The sequence below is a fragment of the Oncorhynchus kisutch genome, linkage group LG4, assembly GCF_002021735.2.
Source record: "Oncorhynchus kisutch isolate 150728-3 linkage group LG4, Okis_V2, whole genome shotgun sequence".
Lineage (NCBI taxonomy): Eukaryota > Metazoa > Chordata > Actinopteri > Salmoniformes > Salmonidae > Oncorhynchus > Oncorhynchus kisutch.
The window spans coordinates 24,271,247-24,292,524 of record NC_034177.2 but is presented as its reverse complement, the minus strand read 5'-3'; the positions used below and the strand labels follow the sequence as shown (position 1 = coordinate 24,292,524).

The window sequence follows — 21,278 nt, the reverse complement described above, 5'->3', positions numbered from 1 at the left end:
CCGATAGCTGACCGCAGAGAAAACGGCGCTGGGCCAATTATGCGCCACAACATCTCAAATGCACGAGACATATTTTTCCAATTTAAATCCCATTTTTATTCAAATAACTTTCTGACAACAGAACAAATAATGAAAACAAGCAACTTAACATCAACCCACATTTGGCAATATCTTAACTCTTGAGCTGCAACATGTATCACTGGCATTAGACTTTAACATAAGTATAAGGCTTCGGATCCCAACAGACTGGATGAATTATCATGAAAAACCTTCGGGGCAATTTAAGGTCCTACTGAGTTGACTAAAGTAGAAAAATATAGAAGAGTTTGGCATTTCACTTTTAATCCCTGGGTGGGATAAAGCTAATTTATACGATCGTATTACAAATTAAGAATATTGTGAATTTAAGGCAACATGTAAGTGATTGCCATCATTATATTTATAGGCATTTTTTTTTTTTATCAGTGCTTTTCCCAATTCCATCAAGTACCTTTAAAATGGTTCCTAAATTCAAACTTCAGAGGACTCATCAAAAGGGTAGCCACAAACACATTGAAGTGGTGTTCTATACCAACAGTCTTTACAATACACAACACTGCAGTATCTGCATAGTTTGCAAGGGGGCCTTGTGCACCCCAACCCACTTGAGCAGACATCCAACATGAGCATCTTGTGCTTTCTCTGGCACATCTCCAACATTTTACAGGCTCTTTTGTGGAATACCTTGCAGGTGAGGCAGGTAACCTCAGGGTCTGGATTGGCAGTGTTGCAACAGTCATGAAAAGGAATGGGCTGAGGGGTAAGGCTTCCTGCTTCAAAAACATCAAGTGGAGGGCAGAACTCCCTCTTATCCTCATAGAGTGGCACACCTCCCTCTCCAGGACTTCCTAGCCGTGGTGATAATCCACTGCTCCCTCTCTGCTCCTGTAGGACTTCACCATCAATATGTTTTACTTCACGACCCTCGTCTTTGCACCTCTCCAATATGGGGCAGTTCAAGCTACGTAAGGTATTGCAATTCTTGCAATGATGGATGCAAGGGCTAGGGTAGCACTCGATGCAGAACTGACTGCCCCCTGGTGACACAGGGTGGGCATTCTCTGATGCTTTTGCAGACAGCAATTGTGAATCCCCTTTATCTGACCCGGACATGGCCAACTCTTTATTTGGACTTTCCCTTTGCTTGCGAGTTGGGGTGTTTCTGGTTGGTGCTAATGATGGTGTCTTAATCAACTGGCAGTTCAGTGAGGAGACACAGATATTCTCTCGTTGAGAAGAAAGCCCTCTCGTGTACACCCTTCTTGGTGAATAGAGAGGATCTCTGACTAACCCAACTTCTTTATGCCCATTAAACTCATCTGTGTACAAATCCAAGTCTGCCTCTATAGTAGATGACTCAAGAAAATCCCCTTCCTGTGGTATAGTCTCCAACCTTCTCTTGCTGTTGTCCAATGCTATCTGCAGGCTGTGACCTTTCTGCCTCTCCTGCACCAGGTTGAGCTCCCACTCCACCCTTCTGCCCTGGGGTACTATGGCAGACAGCAGTAAGCGACACTCACAACGTGCAGTGAAGAAAGCACAGGACAGGCGGAGAAGGGTGTCCACTGGGAGGGCTGGGGAACACAGCCTAAGCTCTTCACATAGTCTGGCCTCTGAAGCCTGGTACCCAAGCAACCCAAACAGATCAGCCACCTGCTGCATGGACAGCGCCGGCTTGATGTAATGTGTGAACATGCCTGAGAACATCTATAAAAGGAGGAAGGTTGTATTGTTATTAAAATTAAATTTCTGGACAAAGGCAAAGTCACACAATTGAAGCCAAAACAGCATTCATGATGAGATTATACATTGCTGATGAGCACTCCACCAATATATAGGTAATTGCCTAAATGAAGGGAACACTTGACTAAATTAGGGATACAAAGTATATTGAAAGCAGGTGCTTCCACAGGTGTGGTTCCTGAGTTAATTAAGCAATTAAAACATCCCATCATGCTTAGGGTCATGTATAAAAATTAGCATGCTAGAAAATAACTCTGACTTAGAAAGTCTCAAAGGAGCATATGGAGTTTAAAAGGGGTGTATTCGTGTCTCAGTCACCAGATCTCAACCCAATTTAACACAGCTGGAGCACTGCCTGGAGTCAACAAAACACCAAATTATGGAATTACTCATGGAAGAATAGTGTCGCATCCCTCCAGTATAGTTTCAAACACTTGTAGAATCTATGCCAAGGTGCATTGAAGCTGTTCTGGCAGCTCATGGAGGCTCAATGCCCCATCAACACACTGTTGGCATTTCCTTCATTTTCGCAGTTACCAGTATATTCCCCAAATTAGCATACCTTTACCACTCTGTATTCCTTTCTCCAGGGACACAAGTACAGGTTGAGGGATGCCAGTTCCAGCACTTCAAAGGCTCTAGCCAGCCCCTTCAATCCAACTCCTTGTGCTGTCTGAAGCGAGTCCTCCATTACACTGAGGGGGTCCAGTCCCAAGGAATGTGTGTCCTGGGCACAGTCCCCCATCAGCAGTCCCTCTACCTTCTTAATCAGTTCCTCATCTCTGCATACTAGGTTCCAGTCACCCTGCTCAATCCGGTGCTCCAAACTGACCCGGTACAGTTCCACCAGATCCCTGGCTTTCTTCCCAGGGACAGTCATCTCAGCTACATAGAAAAAAACCAACAAAGACAAAATAATCAATGAAACCCCTTGACTGAACTCTACTGCAACTGGAATCATTTGACCTAGGTATTGTTTTTAGAAATGACGTCTGTTTATCACACATTTACATCCCAGGAGAATGGTCCCATAACATTCAGTCATTACATTAGGGATGAAAATGTCGCCCTTCCTAAAATGAAAGCGAAAGTGACCTGATGAGACTTGATTAGTTAGCTAGCTTTCTAGCTAAAAAGTAGACATTTGGTCTAATATTTATAACACGCTGTTACAACTTTTAATTGCGTTACAAGTCAGCAGTAGCGTTAACGTCAAAAAACAATGTTACATTTTTTTTTTTTAACTAAGCTAGTTATCTAGCTATTCAGCTAGCTAGCTTTTGCGCAACTTGCTGGGCTCGGTCAATGACACCAGTCCACCCGTACAATTTTGCTGACACTATGTTTAAAGAAATAATTTTAGCTATGAAATTCAACCACACAACTCCATCGTCCACTTGCTTGTGCGTTTTGGCAACTACGTTAGCTAGCCAGCCAGCTAGCTATAAGCTAAGTAATATAGCTAACTTGCTTACTAGCTAAATAATGCAAACATATGAAACCAAGTTGCTAACAAACAAAAACAACTCACCAACACTTTATATATGGTGGGACCTTTCCTTAAACCATCACAAATGCAAGGAACACTGCTGTAAAAATTGACGAGCGTGATTTGAACCCAACCCTGAGTTCCGAAAAATAAACCCGTCACGTGTCACCCTAAAAGTGTGGGGGCCTTCGATTTAGCTCGGCCGCCAGCCCCCCGTATGGTTTGACAAAATAAGTATATTTTTATACTTCACAAATTTCCAAACCATTCAATTGCGTATTTTTTTCTTAATATACAGCAATATAAATATTCAAAATACAGCAAGAGAGTGAGGAGTCTGTGACTATGAATATACATCTACGAATTCAACAGGCTGCTTTGAGCTCATCCGAAATCTATGTTTTTCTCCACCAGAGTGCGCGATATTCTATCGATGTCATCATTTATTCACTAACCACGTTTACATGCATACTGTTTACTGTTATTTTTCACGGTCTGTGCAGGCTTAGGTGGGTATATCATGGGTGTTGTGCAGTCTATGGTGTTATGTCATGATGTTTTCATCTGATTTTCAAACAAATCACTTCAAAAAGTAGGCTTACCTGCGCAGTTCGATCCACCATAATAATCTATTTTGCTGATACTCTTACTGGACCGTATAGCATACTGGATACTTTTTTAGACACGTTTCTGCTTATAATTTCTGACATTTGGTATGCCATTTATTTGTCACCCATAGTTAAATATATCTTCTCTTCTGTCATATCTTGTTACTCTGGAAGACTAAATAAAGTAGTTCTTACCTTCTTAACGTCTTACATCGATAGAATGAATGCATGAATCTAGTTAACGCCGGTAAAGTTGTCTGTTTCGTTTAGGGAGGGGGGAAACGCAATAACTCAAACAGTGTAAAGATTGGTCCTGTGCAAAATGTCCAATGTCATCAGTTTGACCGGTTTTAATTAAGGGAACGAAAAGCTGAGAAAACGATGAAGCACGTTTCTGATAAGACTTAAATTCATCTTGGGCGCATATGTTATGTGGTTGAAATACTGTCTGCTTCTATGAGAGTGTCAAATATAACACATTACATGCTCCTTCACATTTTCTCAAGAGATGCTGAAAGAAAGAAATCATATTTCTCCACTCCTGTTCCCGAGACAAAATTAACATTCGTTGTATCATTTTACAGCAAGACATTCATACCTCTGCTGGATGTAATATTATATTACGCTACACGTGAGAGGTCGTAGGCCTACAGCCAGTGTCCAGATTTCAGTTACTATTCAATTTAACTCATATGAACTTAATTTAGGAATATTATGTTTATTCAAGGATACAGGGATAATCCTGAACGGGATATCAAAGGTGCATGTAAACAGTTTATCCTGAATAAGACCCTAAGCGGGATATGAGCTACTATCCGCAATACTGTTTGCATGTAAATGTAGTCGTTGTGAGAGAGAGAGATCAAATCAGTTAGGTTTTGTGGGTTGTTCTTTCACCTGATACGGGCGTGGCTTCAGTGACACTGGTAGAAGGGCGTAACTGTGGCCGCTATGATTTGTTTAAAGGTCCCGGGCGGTACAAAATGCTCTCCATAGACTCAGACTGTCAGTCTCATTAAAACTGTTCATTTGTTCAGTCCTGTGGACCTATCCAGCATGTCAAACGCTGACAGAGTTGTGTTAGCTCTCGGTGGAGCAGGAACAGTTGGCTCTGGAATAGTTAAAGCACTCCTTGACAAAGGTAAGATGTCCTCATTGAGTTTAGGGAGCATTTGGAATCTGGGAACCGATACACCTGCGCCAAGACAATGCCTCTGCCCACGATCAATGGGCCGGATTAAGAGGTGAAATTAATCTAAAAGGTCCCGCGTGCAAAATATGAAGGATAGGCTATATATGAAGAGGTCTGTTAAATTGTATGCCACGTGACATTTTACGCACGTATGGTCGTTGTCGGCTGGATCAGCATGGCTCTGCTGGGAAGTTAGTTGATTTATGCGTTTCTCAAGGTATATTGTTCGGTAATATATGAAATAAACATTTTAGTAATTGAGACTGCGCGGAAAATAAGGATTATGGCGGTGTCAATGTGGTTGTCATGAGTGCATTTGCCCGTAAAACAACTGGCATCTCCTTTACGCACATAATTCAAGGTGTGATTCTCTTAAGAATATCCGAAAACTTCATCTTGAGGTCTTAGGAATTGAAATCCAACTAGCAGTTAACCTCAATAATAATGTTAATATATTGTTTTTTCTCTCGTCAATAGTGCTGGTAAAAAGGCTTAGTCTAGACACAGGTTCGTCGGGAAGCAATAGATAATACATGTATGGTTTGGATCAAAATGTCACGACGCTGAGTTAATTGATTGGTATTGCCCTTTTGGATGTACTTTTTGTTAGAGGGTATCATCATTTCAATCATGAATTTGTCTAACCACACAGTCTGACTTTTTTTAAATTGATTTTTTATAGTATAGTAACATGACCTCTTACATTTTAACTGTTTCATATAACATTGTAAGCAGAACCATCTACTGCAGTAAAATTGCTCTTTTGTTTGCCATGTGTCAGTGTAACGGATGTGAAACGGCTAGCTCAGTTAGCGGTGCGCGCTTAATAACGTTTCAATCGGTGACGTCACTTGCTCTGAGACCTTAGTAGTAGTTCCCCTTGCTCTGCAAGGTCCGCGGCTTTTGTGGAGCGATGGGTAACGATGCTTCGTGGGTGACTGTTGATGTGTGCAGAGGGTCCCTGGTTCGCGCCCGGGTATGGGCGAGGGGACGGTCTAAATTTATACTGTTACATCAGTCACATTTGATAATGACATGTCCTGATTGTGACTGTGTACTATACTTGTTTTTAGGTTTCAAGGTGGCGGTTATCTCCAGAGACAACAGCAGGTTGGATAAACTCAGGGGGTTTGTTTCTCCCTCCACCAAAGACAACCTCACCACTCTAGTGGGGAATGTTGGTAATACTTCTTGTCAGAAACAATTTTACATCGACACATTTTACAAGTGAGAGTATTGTTGAAAGTATCCCATATCCCCAAAAGGTAGTGTATGGAAATACCTCTCAAACTCTTACTCTTTTTCTTAGGTTCAGAGGAAGGGGCAGAGGTGGTCAAGCAGGCCCTTCTGAAGTCTGTTGGCAAGGTGACAGACATTGTGTCATCTCTGGGTTTCAGCTGGTGGCAGGGTGGACCTCCACATAGCCAGACTCTGAAAGAACTACACTGGGTGAGTCCTCAACACAACTCAGACTAATCCATGATCCAGAGTTGATATCATCACCATTATCTTTTAAGCTGCCACGACTTCCTTGTTTTTAAGCCTCACTCCAGTCTTCCTCTCTTTGCTGTCAGTTCCACAACTTTCTCGATTTTCCTCTCGTATTGAATTCGCCACCTCTCTCCCTCCTTTCTTCTCCGTATTAATCTATTATTTTCCTTATTCTTCTCATCCACCCATAGGTGATTGAGACATTGCTGTTCAGCACCTTTGTATCATGGAAGGTCTTCTTTCCACTGGTGAGAGATGACCCCAACTGCACCTACACCTTTATCACAGGTGAGTCTCCCACCTGGGCCCCTCCCAACATCCCAGCCAGTCAGTGCCGGTTCCGGCACAAGTGACATAAGCGGTCGCTTATGTCCCCTGGGGAACTCAGTCGGTGTCTCAATGTATTGGTGAGAGTAAGATTAGTAGAATGCACCAGGTGCAATTTTGAAATGTGGTTGTGCATCAGTAGTTTTTCTTTGTCAGTTACTGACAGTCACTCAATTAGCCATGTCAGCTTACAATTTTTAGATTGGTAGTTAGTCTAACCAGCTATCTAAACTTGTAGTAATTATGGCCAAATACCGACTGGGCACCCAGGGCACTTACCCAGGGGCCCTGACCTCTGGGGGGCCCCCATTGATTTGTTCGTCATTCTCACTCAGATATCATATTAACATGGCATAAGTCATGGCAAAATGTGTTGAATTGTAGGAAATTGTCTGCCGTTTTAAAACTAATCTCTCTGCCCCATTGCAAAATGAGTAGAATTGCATAAAATTTGTTATAAAGTTGCAACGCTTTCTCTCCGCCCCATGGCAAAAATATATATAATTGTGGAAAATGTGCTTTAGCAGTCCAATTCAGTTGTTTTTATCTCAGTATCAAATCATTTCTGGTAACAATTAAGTACCTTACTGTGATTGATTTAAATTAAAATGGTAAAAAATAAACATAGCTTCTTAGCAAAGAGCAATTTCTCAAATAATTTTGCTAGGACTGTCTGGGAGTGGTCTAAGTGGGGAAGGAAAAACTGAAAATTAGCTGTTATTGGCAGTTTTGGAACTCTCTTTCTTATTGGTCAAAAAACTAATTCACTGCATGGTGATGTCACCATGGAAGGCCAAAACTCCATCCCACCAAAACAAGCAGTCTTTTCAAACAGCTCTTTCACTAAAAAGGCATTGTCATCATGTTCACAATGTCACAGTATTATTCCAACCTCCTAAGGTAGAAATACACTACATGACCAAAAGTATGTGGACACCTGCTCGTCAAACATCTCATTCCAAAATTATGGGCATTAACATGGAGTTCGCCCCCCCCCCCCCCCCCCCCCTTTCCTGCTTTAACAGCCTCCACTCTTCTGGGAAGGCTTTCCGCTAGATGTTGGAACATTGCTGTAGGGACTTGCTTCCATTCAGCCTCGAGCATTAGTGAGGTCGAGCGATTAGGCCTGGCTCGCAGTCAGTGTTCCAACTCATCTCAAAGGTGTTCGATCGGGTTGCGGTCAGGGCTCTGTACAGGCCAGTCAAGTTCTTCCACACCGATCTCGACAAACCATTTTTGTATGGGCCTCTCTTTATGCATGGTGGCATTGTCATGCTGAAACAGGAAAGGGCCTTCCCCAAACGGTTGCCACAAAGTTGGAAGCACAGAATCGTCTAAAATGTCACTGTATGCTGTAGCGTTAATATTTCCCTTCACTGGAACTAGGGGGCCTAGCCCAAACCATGAAACAGTTCCAGACCATTAATCCTCCTCCACCAAACTAGGCAGGTAGCATTCTTCTGGCATCTGCCAAACCCAGATTTGTCTGACAGACTGCCAGATGATGAAGCGTGATTCAGTACTCCAGAGAATGTGTTTCCACTGCTCCAGAGTCCAATGGCGGCGAGCTTTACTCCACACCAACTGATGCTTGGAATTGTGCATGGTGATCTTAGGCTTGCGTGTGGCTGCTCGGCCATAGAAACCCATTTTATGTAGCTCCTGACAACCACTTATTGTGCTGATGTTGCTTCCTGAGGCAGTTTAGAAATCGGTAGTGACTGTTGCAACCTAGGACAGGATTTTTATGCACTACGCACTTCAGCACTTGTTGTTCCCATTCTGTAAACTTGTCTGGCCTACCACTTCGCGGCTGAGCCGCTGTTTCTCCTAGATGTTTCCACTTCACAATAACAGCACTTAGTTGACCGGGGCAGCTCTAGCAGGGTAGAAATTTGACGAACTGACTTGTTAGAAAGGTGGCATCCTATGACGGTGCCACGTTGAAAGTCACTGAGCTCTTCAGTAAGTCCACTCTACTGTCAATGTTTGTCTATGGAGATTATATGGCGGCGTGCTCAATTGTATACACTTGTCAGCAACGAGTGTGGCTAAAATAGCTGAATCAACAAATTTTAAGTTGTCAACATACTTTTGTGTATATATAGTGTTCAGACCCCTTGGCTTTAGCCACATTTTGTCATAGCCTTATTCTAAAATAGATTAAATAGTTTTTATCCCTCATCAATCTACACAAAATACCCATAATGATATAGCAATATGTTTTTTGAAATGTTTGCAAATGTTTTAAACTGTATAAACGGAAATATTATATTTACATAAGTATTAAGACCACTTTACTCAGTACTTTGTTGAAGCACCTTTAGCAGGGATTACAGCCTTGAGTCTTCTTGGAGATGACGCTACAAGCTTGGCACACCTGTATTTGGGGAGTTTCTCCCATTCTTCTCTGCAGATCTTCTCAAGCTCTGTCAGGTTGGCTGGGGAGTGTCGCTGCACAGCTAATTTCATGTTCGATCTGGTTAAAGTCCGGGCTCTGGCCGGGCCTCTCAAGGACATTCAGAGACTTGCCCCGAAGCCACTGCTGCGTTGTCATGTTGGAAGGTGAACCTTCGCCCCAGTCTGATGTCCTGAGCGCTCTGGAGCAGGTTTTCATCAAGTATCTCTCTGTACTTTTCTCCTTTCATCTTTCACTCTACCATAAATGCCTGATTGGTGGAGTGCTACAGAGATGGTTGTCCTTCTGGAAGGTTCTCCCATCTCCACAGAGGAACTCTGGAGCTCTGTCAGAGTGACCAATGGGTTCTTGGTCACCTCACTGAACAAGGCCCTTCTCCCCTGATTGCTCAGTTTGGCCGGGCGGCCCGCTCTAGGAAGAGTCTTGGTGGTTCCAAACTTCAACCATTTAAGAATGATGGAGGCCACTGTGTTCTTGGGGACCTTCAAATGCTGCAGACATTTTTTGGTACCCTTCCCCAGTTCTGTGCCTCGACACAATCCTGTCTCGGAGCTCTACGGACAATTCCTTCCACCTCATGGCTTGGTTTTTGCTTTAACATGCAATGACAACAGTCAGACCTTATATAGACAGGTGTGTGCCTTTTCAAATCATGTCCAATCAATTGAATGTATCACAGGTGGACTCCAAGTTGTAGTAACATTTAATGATCATCAATGGAAACAGGATGCATCCAAGCTAATTTTCAAAGGGTGCAAAAACGTATGTAAATAAGATGTGTATTCAGAACCTGTTTTCACTTTGCCATTATGGAGTATTGTGTGTGGATTGCTGAGGAACATGTTTTATTTAATCAATTTTAGAATAAGGCAATAACGTAACAAAATGTGGAAAAAGGGGAGGTGTCTGAATATTTTCCAAATGCACTGAAAACATAACACAGAAATCATGTTTTTGACTGCACTGGGCCTTTAAACCCATAAAATCTTACGTACTCCCCATCGCAAAATGTGTAGAATTGCAGGAAATTAACTTAAACTCTCCACTGTCAAAAGGGGGGGGGGGGCACTAAAATATTTTGCCTCGAGGTAGGGGGCCCTCAACAAAATCTTGCTTAGGGCTCCCAAAAGGCTAGAGCCGGCCCTGCAGCCAGTACAGTAGTATATGTCCTTCTGAGCATTATGTGAAAGTGATTGGACCTTTTGCCAAGTTTGAGTGAGAGATGGGCAACACCTTGTTTTGAGGAACAACCTTCTTCCCCACTTGATATAACATGATTTTTCTCTTTGCACTTGCTGAGTATGACTGGAGTGTTATTTGGCAGTGATGTGTGCTGTGCCGCAGGTGGTGCTGGGGAGAAGCTGTTGATGCCAGGTACAGGGTTCCTGACTGTTGGCGCTGCCAGCACCCTGGCATTTTGTCAGGTATTACGAGAGGAGTACCCAGAAGTACCCTGCAAACTCAACCAGGTTTGGCCAAGATCCATAACATGAAACTCCCATTGCTTGGTTGGATAGTTAGCTGGGGTGTCAGTTGCAGTACTTGTCTGTCTGCCCAAATAGCAATTGTTGATAAAAGTTGTCTGCAACATTGCGATCATGAATACAACATTCCCTTGCATTGTTTGCGGTTTCATATACCATAAATTGACTCATTAATCAATGACAACTGGCTTCCATTCTCTTGCTCTTTTAGGTAAAGATCAACACAGGTGTGGCCCCTCCAGAGCGTGTGGCTCCTGGTTACCTGAACCACCTGGACCTTGGTGAGGCTGTGGCCACATTGGTGGAGAGAAAGAACACCACCCACACAGTGTTCCCTGTCAACTGCCCGGCAGACTTAAAAACCGTCATTCTAGAGGGTAACCTTCAACGCTGCCCCTCTCTGCCATAAATCCCTGCAGATTATCAATACCATAGTGCTCGAGTCAATCCACATCCATTTTTATTCTATAGTCAGTTCATGTGGTTTTCTTTGCATGTCAAATTATATATCTGTAAGGAAAATGTCAATCTTTATGCGACTTCATACCAGCTTCTGCACAGTCCTTCATTGTTCCAGTGTTCATACACTAATAACAAGAACAATGGAACTGTGCAAGTGCTTACAAGTGTAGATTATCTAGATGTACTCTGTTGGGAAATTGCAGAATGACTCTAAGATGTAAGCATTTCACTGTTAGTCTACACCTGTTCTTTACGAAGCATGTGACAAATAAAATGTGAGGCAGTAAAAGATGGCGGTACAGGGTCTTGGAACATTTGTGTCCCGTAGCGTGACTCTCTGTCCTGTTCACAGACGCCCTCCCCTTTTATCTGGGTCCAATTATCTGGGATGGCACATCCTTAAATAAACAATGAAGGGGATGAGGAGGTGGGAGGTCCCCCGGAGGTAAAGAAATATCACAGAGTGCATTGTTGTCTTTGTCTACTGTTCTGTTAATGGCATGCATGCTTTAGCAACAATAATGTATATTTGTCATGCTAATAAAAAAAACTGAATTGTGCCGAGGCAACACTAACTAACCGAGTTGGGTCAAAGGTTGTTGTCCGTGGTTTTGTTTTGACTGTCGGCTGACAGCTCAATTAAGCCAACTTTTAATGAGCAGCGTGTAAGAATCCACCGGTCTTTCTCTTTCCATCACAAACACATTAACACACAGTGCTTGACTTGGTGCCAGTACTGTTTTATATTTAGGAACTTCACAATACTAATATTCTATAGAGGTACAGGAGCTCAAGCAGTAGAACACCTGAGGTGCCAGTACTCAGCTCCAGTGAGCTTCTGCCCAAGTCAAGCACTGTTTACACACACTAATGCTGATATACCCTCCTGTATGATGCCATTTCTTATTCTAATAGGAAAAGAGAACTGTCTTTTGTAGGGGTAGGAGGGACAGTGGTGGACTTACAAGTTCTTAAGGCAGACATCATGAATCAGCTTCTAAAAGAGGAAGAAGGGTGAGAAGGGATTTATTTTAATGTATTACAAAATTAGAGCGATGTAACATGAGTATTTTAAGCATTCAGTGGGTCACACAGGGTCTCCCGCCTCAAAGAGCACTATGCAGGTTGTATGGCACCTGACCTCATTTGACATATCACTAAGAGGCACTGAAGCTGTTGTAGACAATGGTGTAGTTCTGCATTAAATAAAAGGAACCAAAACAGACAAATACAGCTGTCTTCATATAGCATTAAAGTAATTCAATATGTATTATAGACAATTGAAATGCAAATGATGAATTGCACTAGTTAAGTTTAAGATAGTATTGCCTGGGCTGGACTTGTACCTGAAGACACAACAGATCACTAAGGACAGACTGAAGTCATGATATCAAGCAAGGTAGAAAAGTTAAGAAGTGGGCATGAAATTTCTTTTCTGGTTTTCATAAAACATTGGACTGACCGATCCCCCTTTAAAACATGTGAATCAGTTAAGGGATTAAAACAGACGGAAAAACAAATATGAGACCTTGGCAGTATCATGCTCCCCTTTCCGTGTGAGTGTAGCAAGTGCTTACCAAAGCTTAAGCTGTCAATTAAAAACAAAAACAAATGCCTCACATTCACAGGCCAAAAGACACCGCAACATACAGTCAGGCTGAGAGACAGACTGGCAGGCAACAGATTTACTTGATACATTCTGGGAAACTCTGAAAATAACATTTTGAACATGTGCTCTTATCACTTAAGCACCTGCAAGTATTAGTGTTTCTTTGTTACAATGAATCTTCGTTACAATAATGTGGGTGTGTGTGTGGTCTGGTCCACATATGACAGACAGGGAAACAACTCAGAGTGGTGTGATGAGAGAGCAGAGGGATTTGTCTGTTTAATGCTGTATATATTAAAATAATTGTTATTTGGTGTTTTTGGAGACCTTTCTGGAGGCTTACACATTCCACAGACTTTAATCAACTTTGTGCCCAGCTCTGAGGTCAGGGAGAGATGGAGAGGACAGTTTGATCTCACGCCAGCATCGTCAGGGCATGGCCTCACACATCTTATCAGATGATTAGTTCCCAATGTTGACATGAACAGTAGATGTCAGCAGGCAATGGGGTGACAAATGCACTGGGTAGCTGTCATTCATACTTTCCAGGCCACCTGGCATGGTCCTTTGGTGAGGATGAACCCACCTAACAGCTGTTGTCAAGTTCAGCCCAACTATCTCAACCTAGGGCTTCCTATTGCTGCATCCTCTGGTATAGATCACACTCTAGAGCCAGGACACTGTACCCCACACAGGGTTATAGGCTGATATAACAGGCCACCAGTAGACCTGGGTTCAAATACAGTGCATGTGTATTTTAATACTTGTTTATTAAATATATTTTATCTGAGTATTTTCAAAAACTCAAATAAAAGTACTTGTTTTTTGCAGAGTTTTTGAATGGTTATTTGTAAAAACCAAGTAGTCAACCAAATTGTATATGAAAGTAAATACCTGGGTTTAATCCGTGGGAGTGTATTTGAGTCAGTGGGCTTGTTTGAGTGGTAAGGCTAAAGCAACCAACTGTTGACAAAGGTTGAGGAGTTAAGTAGGGGGAGGTGTATCAGTGACAACCAAAAGTCAGACACTGATGTGGTTTTCCAACAGCAAAGTTCAGTGCAACATGGCAGTGTTGACATTATAAAGAACATCTTTTATACATCGAAATAAACATGTCTCCAACCTCCATATCAAGCCCTCACAACCTGAAAATATGTCTGTACATTGTACAATCAATGGGTGAAAGGGGGACTCAAATATCACATTCATTTGTACATATCCACTGTATACAGAGTTGGTTCCTGTTTCTTTCATGTTGTTGGTCACATTTGTTGTGGGTCAAACAAAAACACCCAAATGATTAGCTGACAATAGTCAATCATGCAGGCGATAGCTGCTCATATTGATCAACTGCATAAACCTGCAGTCACAATTTCATGACCTTTGAAATGTTTGCAGTCAACATGTAGGTGCAAGTCAAACAATTTCTAACCCCATAATGCAACAAACTTTGAAAGGCAAAAGTAATCCGCTCAAAAACACACCCAAGCACAGTGTATTTACAAATACATTCCAATATTAAACTACTTTTTTTTCTTCAAATAAAGGTTATCTGAATACTTGTTTAGAAATCTATTGAAAATAAATTTAAATAGTATTTGAACCCAGGTCTGGCCAACCGAGGTACAGACATTCCGCTGCTTTACCTCTAGCTCCTCCTGTACCTTACACCAGTGTTTCCCTACCCTGGTCCTCCAGTAAACACTAACATTACACATTTGAATCCTAACCCTGGAGAAGCACACCTGATTCAACTTCAACTAATCATCAAGCCCTCAATGAGTTGAATGAGGTGTGTTTGTCAAGGGTTACAACGAAACTGTGTACTGTAGATTCACCTGGTCAGTCCATGTCATGGAAAGAGGTTTTATTTATTTTTTAAATAGGCAAGTCAGTTAAGGACAAATTGTTATTAGCAATGACGACCTACCCCAGCCAAACGACACTGGGCCAATTGTGGCGTGCCCCATGGGACTCCCAATCACAGCCAGTTGTGATACAGCCTGGAATCAAAACAGAGTCCGGTTTGATTCCAGACCCTTGATTGTGCCATTTGGGAGCCCACTCGGGTGTTCTTGCTTTATAGACTGTGTATAATGGATGTCAGCACCACACGGAGTGTGTATGTGTAATAGGCTGTTATGAGGGGAGGTGGAAGAGGGGTTGCGAGGATCTGTCTGGGAATGGAGCAGTGTATCATGGCAAGGAGGCTGGGACTGAGTAGTCTGTTACGGCATAATGGGTCCTGATAGGATCCGAGCTCTGACTGAGATTTCAGCTTGCATGTGTGTGACAAGGTAAGTGGACTTGAAGGGATTCAAGGGGACACACAATGAGCACGAGTTATGCATTAAAGTTAGTCCTCTGCGGTTGTCTGGACTCCTCCTGATTCGCAATGGCATGTTTTCTCCTCTGGTCCGGAAGCACTCTGAACAATCCAGCCATATGACCGTCAGTGTCTATCGCCCCTCCTCCCTGCCAGGCCTCCAGCACACAGACCCATCAGGTCAACACTGCCCCAACCGCTCTCTATGTCTGTTCTAAACAAATCTTCATCCTAAAGAAACAGCAAAACAATGCATTAGATTCTAGTGTCAGTCAAATGAGTGCAGCGGGGAGGGGCATGCAGCAGGGCTATATAAAGGAGTTGGCTGAATGTTTTCGCATTTTTGGAGTGGGCATATCTTCAGCAGAAGAGCGTTTGAATGATAATTAACAAATTCTCAGAGGGACACTTTTCCTCAACTTCTTTATTGTTATAAACCTCCAGGACAACACATACACAGATATCATAACCAGCCAGACTAAGACCCTCCACACAGATGAATGTCTATGGGGGGGGGGGGGGGGGGGGGGGGTTCTCCAATAAAATAACATATTGAATCTGAGTGTAACCAACATACATGTTCACAAGGCTTCAAGAGCAAAAAAACAACAAAATACAGGTCATAATTAGTTGAGTCAATGTAGTGGTTCACATACTGTGTGAAATACAACAGCATTCCTTACATCCCATTATGTCCATTATATTATTATTTATATACTTCTCACAAAAATATACACAGTACATATTAGCACATTTTTGGTGTTACAATTTTCACAGATGGTTTCAAAAGACAATGCTGACAGGTGGTACAATTATTTTAGGATGTCAAAAACATTTTTACATCTTTTAGACCCATTCATTTCTTTAACAGACCAAATAAAAAGTATTAAATAGAAAACAGCATAAAACAGTATGAATAAAAATGATAAATTTAGTCAATAAACCAGGTATTAAGAGTTGTCCGTGCTCTGCATTTTCATATAGCTGTGAGAGACAGGCCGACTATGTCAAAGGCGTTGCATTACGTCAACAAATGGTTGCGTGCTTCGTCAAAATGTGCAGTTTGGCATCAGATTGCAATATCATACGATGTGGTTAGCGAATATATTAAAACACCCATCTTGGCGTTGTGCAATGCATCTGCAATGTAGTCAGCCTGGAACGCAACCATTGAAGATCAGGCAGTGCTTTGAGTGACTGGTCAACTCTCAGCATGTCTTCTAAACACTAAAACTCTCCCTTAAATCCATCACTATCCCACATTAAACCTCAACCTAATACTGTACTGACACCAGTTCATGATATATTCTGTAAGTATAAAACAGTGGTTAAAATGTTCAACCACAGTAGCAATACAATTCATATCTTATCTGCAAGTGCATGCTGGCGTCCACACTATTACAGTGAATTCGTTTAACTGATGAGACTTTCAGAAGTGAAGTCAGAATTGAATTAAAAAATATTGCCAAAAGAGCGATTAACCATAACCCTGTGAGAATCACCCCTAGAACTCCATCCACCCAAATGCACAAAATACTTAAATATTTAGATAAATTAAAAACTAATTTGACACTAAATTAGTTCTAAACATGGTCCCAAAATGTTTTGTTGGGGGGCCCATATCTCAATTTTGCATGCAATTTTTCAGAGGCATTGTCCCTACAAATTCTTGCATGAACACACATTCTAACGAAACACAATTACTTAGCATAGTTTCAAATCACTCACAGCAACCTAGTTCTTTAGCAACATGTGTGCATTACCTTAAAACATAACCTGAATGCAAGCATTAAAATTGAACTGGAATCCTGACATCTAAAATAAATTATTCTATTAATATTCTGTAAGCAGCTCCACAATAATTGATCAATTCATGCTTTTTTTTTTTTTTCAAAAGAGAGACATGTTGCTCTATGGTAGTACATAGTCATCTTTCAGACATTCATTTAATAAAATGACAGGGTCAGTTCCTAAACGAAAGCAATAAAACTGAGCAATATTGGACAATAGCATTAAAATATTTTGCAGACTTCAGGTTGACGGATGACAAAGCTTCAAGCACTTGACCTAAATGCCCCTCAATGGCAGTCATAAGCAAAGAAATTCCACATTGCAGCTAGTCCAGGTAACAAGCAGGCTTTGTCAAATCACCTGGGTGAACAGAAACAGAACTTGGAAACTAGGTTCAGCCCATCAGAACCATTGTTGCATAAATTAAATAAGAAAATTAATTTGACAGCCAAAGTCATTTCTTGCTCAGAACACTGAATTAAGTTGAACCGTAGTCCAGTCTGCAGCTAACAGGCACTGCCACTTCAGAGCACTGCAACACAGGGAATACTGGTTTCCATTTCAAAGCAGCAGCCTGAAATAGCAAACAACAAGCGCTCAATTCATTGTTACACAACACCCTATACACCAGCCATACTAAAAAGGTAGTCTGCAGGCCGGATCCGGACCCAGAACGGGGTCAATACAGACCGTGCGCCCAGACTTAAAAATATATATTTTTTGGGTGGGGGGGGGAATTCAGTTGGGATTCAACTCCTGGTATCATATGAACAAACAGACATGTAAAATCTGTAGAATTGCAGGAAATTAGTTCTAAAACTGCACATTTCTCTCTCTGCCAACAAGAGGAGTGAACAGTTTGGGGTCGAATGGATTGCAAGGTAAATTACAATATCCATCCAGAACTCTGCCACCTAGGAAGTTTGTGTCAAATAATATTATTTATATTAATAATATTTCTATATTATAATAATATTATTTCAGTACACCTGCTATAGACTAGTGAGAGCTACAATGTGTCCCGCTACTGCATTTAAAGGACACTCTTCCAATCAAAGAACTTCAATGTTCTTTGGTGTAGAAAAGATGCTATTCACTTGCTCCTAGGTTGCATTCCGATCCTTTACTCCTCTAACCAAAGTGTACACTTGTTCACACCTCCTCATAGAGTTAAAAACATTGGATTAGCATAAGCATGAGTTAGGGAGTTTCCCTTTTACATCAATCCTTGTGATATCCATGAGGGTTGAACGAGTGCACACTTGAGAGAAGGGTAGAGAATCGGACTGCAGCACTAGCCTGCACCACCATGTTATGTTGAAGTCTAGTACCGAACCCATGTGTGTGGTTATACAGAATAATTTCAGATCAATAGGAGATGAACTAAGAATGCAAATACCGAAATTCCAATAAAATAACATTACATTCGGTAAAACATTCCTTTGTCATTGAGTGGCAAATCAAACAGAGAAACCACAAATCATGACAATCCACTGCAACAATGGACTGTTCCAATTTTGGATGCATGAATCGGGAGGTGGTCGGACTGACGTTTAAACCGGAATCTGTTATTCCAGCTGAAATGTGGAACAGAGGAGGCCTCATAACTGAACAGCCTTGCATAACTGACAGCTCTCAGACAGAGCACACTTTTAAATCAAATGTTTAGTTAGCATGGATTAATTATGTCACAGGGAGTTTAGCTGGGACTGTTTGATGATGTCACATATAGTTAATCCCTGTGTAAATTCTCCCGCTCTGGAAACATTGCTCAAGGGCCCACTATATTATTTGATTCATCCAACTGCGAACCCTCCAACCCCAATCAGTTCAATAACTTCTAGTTTGGGCACTTTCACAATGGTATCATAGCACTGTGCACTTAACATTTCACTTCATTTTATCATTGTTACAGGTAAGACAAATTATTTAAATTAAACTAATTAAGATTGAAGAGTTGCCTCTAAACGGGTTGCATTTGAGAAAGACCTCATTTGCACTCAGTGAAATGTTTAACCATGTTGGATGTACATTACCTGTATCAGGTGAATTTAGTGTTATGTAGCTGAAATCCTCCTGTGTGCAATGACTCCACATATTGCAGAGCACTTTGCATGGAGGTCAAGCAGTAGCCCTCCTCTCCAATCAGATACCTTAGACAGAAGAACAGTTAGAACTCTGCACCATCGTTGTACAACAGTGGTCACCAACCTTTTCCGAGCCAAGATCACTGTCGCAGTCAAAAAGCAGGCAGAGATCTACTGCTCAGAATATTTTTTTTTTAACATAACTTTACAAATGTAAGCCTATGCAACATTAACCTAAGCCTAAAACATACCATGCTTGGCCTGCCAATATAGTTCTTTGACCATACATATATTTTTTTAAATAATAAAAACACTAGCTTTGATAACAAAATAGATCAGTGGTTGTATTACTTGCGAGGCAGAGCATAAATTGAAATAATTTGCTTTTTTATTTTACTGGACTGGTGGTACCTGCATCTGATGGTCAGTGTCAGCAGAGGGAGAAAGCAGCAGAGGGTCCGCCTCTCACTGTCCCTGCGCTCTCCTTTCCTCCAGTGAGACTTTGGAGTATTCATTCCGCCAAAAAGTTGCAAAAAGTTTAGTTTTCAACTAAAACAAGATTTACTATTGGACAAATGCAACTTTTGGAACAGTATTGGTGGAATAAATACACCCCTGACCAGAGAGAGGGGACAGTCTTCCACCTAATGATGAAACTCTAGTCACTTCGCATTATTTCTGCCTCATGCACAAATTAATATTGTTCCAATGCCCAGAGAACCAGCACACTACTTTAGTCCCCCCCAAAAACAACCTCAAAACCCCTACTTCCTGAGCTATGCTCTTTGCTGTATTCTTTGAGTTTCTGGCCATGGTTTTAAACGTCATGAAATCTCATGTAGGCTAGTATAACATTTAGCTGTAGGTCGTGGTACACTGGCAATACAAGGAACGGTGATTTCAGCTTTCCAATTGGCCAGCACAGTAGGCACACTTGATTTAGTCACAGCTGTCCTGGTCCACCATGTAGGCAGTATGTCCCTTCAGAATGTGAACCCTGTCTACCCGGCGAGCAGGGCTTTGAATCACAACAAATGTTTGTTGATCAAGTAGGAATTCCTTGAAGATCAGTTGGTGTATAATTTACAGAAATCAATAAAAATACAATTCTGCCTAACCACATCTTGGTAATCGTCACAGCAGATTAAGTGATGAATACCAACCTCATATTTTATTCATTTTATTTAGTCCAAAACACACAAAAAACCACTACATTTTCATTATCATAAAGATTGTTTCAAGCATCAACTTCCCTTCATATCCAACCATACCGTGACTAAACAATAGGAAATGGTCCAGTGAAGCAAGTTTAATTTTCATTTATAAAAGGGGGAGGGAAGAACAGACGTGGATGGTGACAAGGCAAGACAGTAAGCAGGGTGGAGGTTTTCCTTAAGGGAGCGGTGCAAGGCCGGAGCCTCGTCAACTCTGGGTGACCTTAAGCTAATGAGACTAAGACATGAGAGCAACTCAAGCCAGGGCTTGCTTGTGTGTGTGTGTGTGTGTGTGTGTGTGTGTGTGTCAGAGAGAAAGAGCGATGGAAAGATGTCTATCACTATGCTTCTATGATGGGGGTAGGGAGGGGCTTGATGCTTTTTTATCAATAATAAGCATGTAAATAACATTACCCCTTCTTATTTACTTTTTTGACTAGTCATTTTGCAAATCACAGCAAGAATTCCTACATGTAGGGCCCACCTCTGTAGGGCCTTGGTCCCCAGTGAGCCCCACTGAACATCAAGTAAGCTTTTAATTTGTATTTTTGTAGAGAAGGAAAACCAAACGAGAATATCCCTATATGTCTTCATTACTGCCAATCTAACCAGCCTGTTAAAGGCTGTTTGAATTGAGATAAATAGACTCTCGGGTGTGGTCTGAGCTGACGCGCATGGAAACTCTGAGACTGAGCCAGAGGGGGAGACGGTCTCCAGAAGGGGAAAGTAGCATGTCGCAGGCGGAATGGAATTAGGGGACGTGTTTTCTGTGAGGTGAGCTGGGATTTAAGTCTGTGTGAGTTGGAGACCTACCCTTCATGAATGAACTCCTCCAGGGCAGCACACTCTGACACCAACTGAGGCAGCTCACAGTGCAGAGCCACATAGGAGAGGATGGGCAACAAGTCATCTGCCCCACTGACAAAGAAACAGAGAAGGAGGGTTAGTTTAACAGAAAGGCAAGAAATTAGTTAAAAACCAAATCAAATATTTTTTA

At 41.8% G+C, this 21,278-nt stretch overlaps 3 protein-coding genes across 5 annotated transcripts in view; 1 reads left to right on the top strand and 2 right to left on the bottom strand.

Annotated features, from left to right (window-relative positions):
- Positions 1 to 419: 419 nt before the first annotated feature.
- Positions 420 to 3,690, bottom strand: spata2l (spermatogenesis associated 2-like). Its single transcript, XM_020480615.2, has 3 exons — positions 3,314 to 3,690; positions 2,345 to 2,667; positions 420 to 1,746 (listed from the first exon to the last, which is right to left on the bottom strand). The coding sequence occupies exons 2-3, from the start codon at positions 2,660 to 2,662 to the stop codon at positions 511 to 513; spliced, it is 1,554 nt and encodes a 517-aa protein (XP_020336204.1). The 5' UTR covers positions 2,663 to 2,667; positions 3,314 to 3,690; the 3' UTR covers positions 420 to 510.
- Positions 3,691 to 4,859: 1,169 nt separating this feature from the next.
- LOC109888634 (uncharacterized) lies at positions 4,860 to 11,838 on the top strand. Its single transcript, XM_020479795.2, has 6 exons — positions 4,860 to 5,020; positions 6,145 to 6,252; positions 6,381 to 6,520; positions 6,754 to 6,850; positions 10,653 to 10,777; positions 11,004 to 11,838. Exons 1-6 carry the CDS (start codon positions 4,936 to 4,938, stop codon positions 11,199 to 11,201), a joined length of 753 nt encoding a protein of 250 aa, XP_020335384.1. The 5' UTR covers positions 4,860 to 4,935; the 3' UTR covers positions 11,202 to 11,838.
- Positions 11,839 to 12,264: 426 nt separating this feature from the next.
- The window catches only part of LOC109889288 (VPS9 domain-containing protein 1-like), a 46,268-nt gene continuing 37,254 nt past the window's right edge, over positions 12,265 to 21,278 (bottom strand). For 2 of the 3 annotated variants that reach the window (XM_031822692.1, XM_020480613.2), the window contains 3 exons: positions 21,095 to 21,199; positions 19,017 to 19,133; positions 15,596 to 17,554 (listed from right to left, as the gene is read on the bottom strand). In XM_031822692.1, the coding sequence (XP_031678552.1) occupies positions 19,022 to 19,133; positions 21,095 to 21,199 (217 nt within the window). In that variant the 3' untranslated portion in view covers positions 15,596 to 17,554; positions 19,017 to 19,021. Of the gene's footprint in view, positions 15,421 to 15,595; positions 17,555 to 19,016; positions 19,134 to 21,094; positions 21,200 to 21,278 lie in introns of those variants that run through there. The other variant, XM_020480614.2, reaches the window with a different exon arrangement.